Genomic DNA, 5,524 nt, shown 5'->3' on the forward strand with positions numbered 1-5,524 from the left:
AAATTTTGACGAGGTGCACAAATGGTAAAAAGACTAAAGTGTAATTAGGCGACACAAATGTGCAAAAATACAGAAATGACAGACAGACAGACAGACAGACAGACAGACAGACAGACAGACAGACAGACAGACAGACAGACAGACAGACAGATAGATAGATAGATAGATAGATAGATAGATAGATAGATAGATAGATAGATAGTAGATAGATAGATAGATAATCCTGAAGGAAATTAAGGCCTCAGTAGCAAGTTACATAAATCAAAAGGTCAAAAGTAATAGTACACACTACAGAGATTCACATTGTACAAACAAATATCTGTATAACCACAACAACACTCAGACAACACACAACACCAAACAGGACCTGAGGATGCAGATGACATTTAATCGTTTATGGCAACTACACGTATTTAGATTCATTTGTATTTCGTATCTGTTCCTAAGTATATGCGGCCATATGCATGTATACAACTTCAGACGTCAGGAAAGCAAATGTGGTGTTTCTATTGTTATGGAGGCAGAAATATGAACTTTTCGCAACCAAAGGACAAGGTTCGTTATCACTCCTACGCCTCCGTTTTTAAATACAGACAATATGAATTATGCAAAAAGAAGTCTTCTAGATAGCAATATGAGACGCGTCACATAATGAGAATGTATACAGGCTTGTTTTTAAATCTTATTTTCATGTACATTATTTAAATGTAAATCACCAAGTAACCGACTCCGTAAAACACTGATTATGTATTGAGTATGTACACGCACGTCCAGACACAAACACAGGTGGATTGATTGTTCAGAAATGAGTCTGATAACTACTCAGACCAACGTGTGTTCTGCTATATAAACGTTGGGGGAAGACAGCACTGCGGTGTGCTATCTCTAAAGGTCTCTTTAAGCTCTCTCCCAAGCTACATATTATCTTGCTAAATGTATATTTGGTGGTAAAACTTCCTTTTTTGGGATCGTTTTAGTCATGCATGTACGACTTTTACATAAGAAACTGTTTTGTTTTCTTATTTTTGAGAGTAGAAATACCTTATCCCACAAGACAGACAAGGTCATCATGCCATAAACAAAGGGACTATGGACATGATGTGTGACTTGTCCAGATATAAATAGGTCCAAAATTCTCCTACCGTCGTTCATCTCTCTTGGGAAAAGAGCCGTGCATTCAGAGTTAACCTAATCAGGGCCAACGCTGCACCTTGCATTCGTCTTTCGTTTAACCCCATGCGGACAAATAGGAGTCATCCTTACTCAGACGTTGAAATAAACAGGGATATAGTTGGTTTGGGGCTGGGGGAACGTAACCTAACCAGCCTTTATCCCGCCCCAGTGGCATGACATCACCAGCATGAAGCAATGCCCTCTCTGACTTCAAGAAACTGGAGCAAAACACACAGCAGCAGCTCGAGCTTCTATGCAGTCACTAAGTGACTGGCCCAGCTCGCCCCCTTGCTAGTTCCAAAAAGTTTACATGTCGGTTATGTTTCCATAAAGTTATTGCCTATTTGAACTTAAAATTTTTTTAATGAAGAAACAGCTGATAATCTCGATGCAGTTTAGCAGAGCCCGATGATGCTTTCAAGCCCTGTAACGTCAACCCCGTTTTCTGTCAAGGACATCCTAAAACTGGAGCAGCAGTCTCACCACCTGCACGGTCATTCTTTGCAAGTACCTTTGCAAGATTTACAGCAGCAGCAGCAGCGATTTCACACCCCTCCATCTTGCCTGCTTGAGGGTGAAGAGAGCCCTGGATTCTCAGACAGCGAGGACAGAATGGCTTTTCTTAACTCTCTATCCGTGCAGGACAGCCTGGTTGAAAGCAGCCTTTCTCCGCCCATGTTTACCCATTCCGCTCTGGGACACGTCGTGGACGCAAAGTTAGAGGAAGATATGGAAGAGCAGGAAACTAGTAAGTGATTTAGACACAAAAATTCCCTTTCTTATGACCACGTGTAAATGTATAGTGGAGCCGACTCTAAGAAAACAGGGGAGATTTAAAAAAAAATAGGCCGATTTCTTGGTGTTAAATTAAATAGCATCTAAAAGAATGTTAAGACGTAACCAGGAACAAAAACCAGTAAACATACAGTATAGTCTACTTCGATGTGGTAACGTGTGAATGTTATTGTTTTCCCTAACTAATTACATGTGTTTACTGTAAACAACACAAATAAATGGTGTTAAATATATAACAGCGTTCGACGAATGCTGCAGTGTATACTTTAATTTTTTGAAAATAAATAAAACGTGTGTATTGCCCTGAAAAACCCTAACATTATTTTTTTTTTGTAAAATCAGATGACTTTTAATAAATGTGCAGTAGCATAATGATTTATTTAATTTTAATTTTATATTCAAATGTCTTCACCATTTCTTAATAAATTATACTAATATATACTAATATATATATATATATATATATATATATATATATATATATATATATATAAATTATAACAGTCTTCAAGCTATTCCATCAACATTTTTGAAGTGTGTACACATTTGGGGTGTATTTACTTTCTGTTTGCAACCATCAGTTAATCTTCAACAAGTGATGTTATGAAAGTGTTCCTAAACAAGTTGCTTGACAAAGCATCTTTTTCCTCAAATAGGCCTAAGAATTAAACGCAGAAACGTTTATCCAAATTAATAACATAAAATAATTTGAAACTTGAAACTATTAGGTGTCAATTCAGTCCTGGATTGTTGCTCATTGAAAAAAAACCAGAATCACCATCAAATACGTCAAAACGTGACCTTGTTGGTTTTAAAGCTATCCTGCTTTGCATTTTAGCATTCACTGTGTTTCTCTGTGTTTTGTAGAAACTTGTGGCGCTGCAGTGAGATCTCCGGACTGTGAGGTCCCATCGGATCTTGACAGATCTCAGAGGCAGAGAGCTAGGAGGAAGCCGCGGGTGCTTTTCTCCCAGGCACAGGTCTTCGAACTGGAGCGACGCTTTAAGCAGCAGCGCTATCTTTCCGCTCCAGAACGAGAACACTTGGCCAGCACTCTGAAACTCACCTCAACTCAGGTCAAGATCTGGTTCCAGAACCGAAGATACAAATGCAAGCGCCAGCGCCAAGACAAAAGCCTGGAGATAGCTGGTCACCATCATCACCACCCACCGCCGCCGAGACGAGTGGCAGTACCGGTTTTAGTCCGTGACGGAAAACCTTGTCTCTCGGGATCCCAGAATTATAACGCTACCTACGCTGTTGGCTCTAACCCCTACTGTTATAATAGCTACTCGACTTATAATAATGCAGCATACACAAATGCATATAACTGCTCATATCCCAGTCTTCCAACACTCCCAGCAAACACAGGAGCCAACCCTCTAATGTCCATGAGTCTGAATAATCTCGGAGCGCACTCCCAGGCTCAGTCATCGCAAGGGACTTCGGTTTCACCATGCCAAGGGACTCTGCAGGGCATCCGGGCGTGGTAGTGCATGACAACCGTGTGTCATTTGTATATGCCAATTCCGTACACGCTTTAGCATTCTTTGCAGATAATATAAGTATTACACCACAGAAAAGCAGTACCTGGACACTTTACATTTATCAATACCGTGTGTAAAAATGCCGCAGCTGTTGAATGCATGTACATTCAGTTGTTTTATGCTGAAGATCATTATATTTTTGTTTAACGTGAAGTATTAGCAGTTATGACGCTGACATCTCATAATATTACAAAATTGTAAATTTATGAAATGTAGGCTTATACCCTGCGTTGGACCAAATACTGAATATAAGAAAAGAGTACACGGCACGTATATGGACATATTTACAGAAGAAAAACAACTTTATCAAGCATTGAATTACCAGAGATTACAGTTTTTTTTATTAAACATTTAAGGAATTGCCTTTTTCGTGTCATTCATTAAATCAGTTAGAAAATTATGGTATATTATCTATTAATTACAGTATTGGCTGCGTTAGGCTATATATTTATTTGATCATGTACTGTAGATTCACTACCATGGGACTTATTAGACGTGTGTTTATTAAGAATTAGAAGCATTAAAGTAAAATATTTTCGAATATATGTGTAATTTAATTTAAAGAAAATTATAACTTGCATATAATAAAAAAATGACCTCAGATTTTACTAGGTTCCGCAATCTGAACATATTAGAATTATTATCTGATGCGCACTGAACACTTAACGAGAGGAAATAAATGAAGAAATGCGAATAATCATATCGGTCAGTTAATAATGTTGGCAAATTATTGTGCGCGTTTTTTTATTGTGCAAAAAGAAATAACAAAAACAAAATTAAAGTGAAAGAGAAAACACAAAATAGGAAATCCAAGGAAAATTGTTGATGAATTCAAATTTTTTTTTGTTAAAGCCACTATTTTCATTTTAAATCTTAACAACTAACCTCATAAATGTAAAGAAAACAAAATAAAAAAATTAGCCCTCGCAACCAATTAATTAATATACTATATATTTGAGAAAATATTTATTAGGAAATATTTAGAATACTTTAAATACATTTAAATACACTTTAGGAATTTTTGTTTTGTTTTATTGTGCATGCTAATAAATAATGCACACTTGGTTTTAAGCTTCCCCAGAGGCACTGATTCATTTGCGTTTTCGTCGATTGAGCATGTAGACAGTTATTGTATGGGCTATTTATGTTGAGAGAGGCCAGGCGCACACTAGGCCTGTTGACGAAAAGCAGAAGGCCAAAGGGAACTTAAACAGACATAAAGAGTGGACATTAATATCAGCGTTTTGGTAATTCAGCTCGGTTGTAGATATGTGCTGTATCTAACCTAATGTGTTTCAGATAATTAAAGGCGTGCAGTATGAGAACTACGAGTACAGAGTATAAAGTATAAAATAATTGATATTACCATGCTTAGAATAGCTGCAATTAGATATTTCAAAATGTTTATAAAACCAAGACTAAAACTTTTAAACCATGTTTAAAATCTTATATGTATGATATGCCTTGTGAAATAATTTTATTCAGTTTAAATATTTAACTTTCTTTGTTTTATGACAGCTTGTTTTAACTTCAATTTCTACAACTCCCGCAGAAGACGTCGTTCTTCGTTTACCTTCTTGTTAAGCCATAATAGTCCCAGCACCCCAGCGTTTATCCTGCTGAATCTGCCGAGGTTAGCCACTGCCCAAGCTTTAAATGGAGATTAATAGAAATATAAACAAAGCGTCAAAATGGGTTTGTCAGCGCCAAAAGCGAGGATGACCACTTCTCCTGACTAGTGCACTACCGGTAGGACATACCTGGTGTCAGGATAAGTGGTCCAGGCCCTTGAGTGTAAATAGCGCTGGCGACAGAGAGGCGATGCCTGGGGACGCCGGGGCGCGTTTACACACAGCCTGTTGTCGTGAACGATGCAGTCACACTGATTTCTATCTATGCACTAGATAGGGGCCCTTCCATCAGGCTTAGGCTTCGTGGAGCTTCCCAAAACAACGTCTCCTTGGCAACATAATAGTTAGGACTAGATTACATTTGAAAACATGTCAGTT

At 37.8% G+C, this 5,524-nt stretch overlaps 1 protein-coding gene across 1 annotated transcript; it reads left to right on the forward strand.

The window, feature by feature from the left end:
- The first annotated feature begins 1,581 nt into the window (after nt 1-1,581).
- nkx2.3 (NK2 homeobox 3) lies at nt 1,582-3,483 on the forward strand. Its single transcript, XM_062995180.1, has 2 exons — nt 1,582-1,921; nt 2,836-3,483. Exons 1-2 carry the CDS (start codon nt 1,582-1,584, stop codon nt 3,459-3,461), a joined length of 966 nt encoding a protein of 321 aa, XP_062851250.1. The 3' UTR covers nt 3,462-3,483.
- The last annotated feature ends 2,041 nt before the right edge of the window (nt 3,484-5,524 follow it).

The sequence above is a fragment of the Trichomycterus rosablanca genome, chromosome 5 (assembly GCF_030014385.1).
Source record: "Trichomycterus rosablanca isolate fTriRos1 chromosome 5, fTriRos1.hap1, whole genome shotgun sequence".
NCBI classification, from domain to species: Eukaryota; Metazoa; Chordata; class Actinopteri; order Siluriformes; family Trichomycteridae; genus Trichomycterus; species Trichomycterus rosablanca.

Bases quoted from the DNA above. Each gene is read 5' to 3' on its own strand.
- nkx2.3 (XM_062995180.1), top strand. From the start codon at position 1,582: ATGATGCTTTCAAGCCCTGTAACGTCAACCCCGTTTTCTGTCAAGGAC. The intron at 1,922-2,835 runs GTAAGTGATTTA...TGTGTTTTGTAG, and splicing joins TATGGAAGAGCAGGAAACTA to AAACTTGTGGCGCTGCAGTG.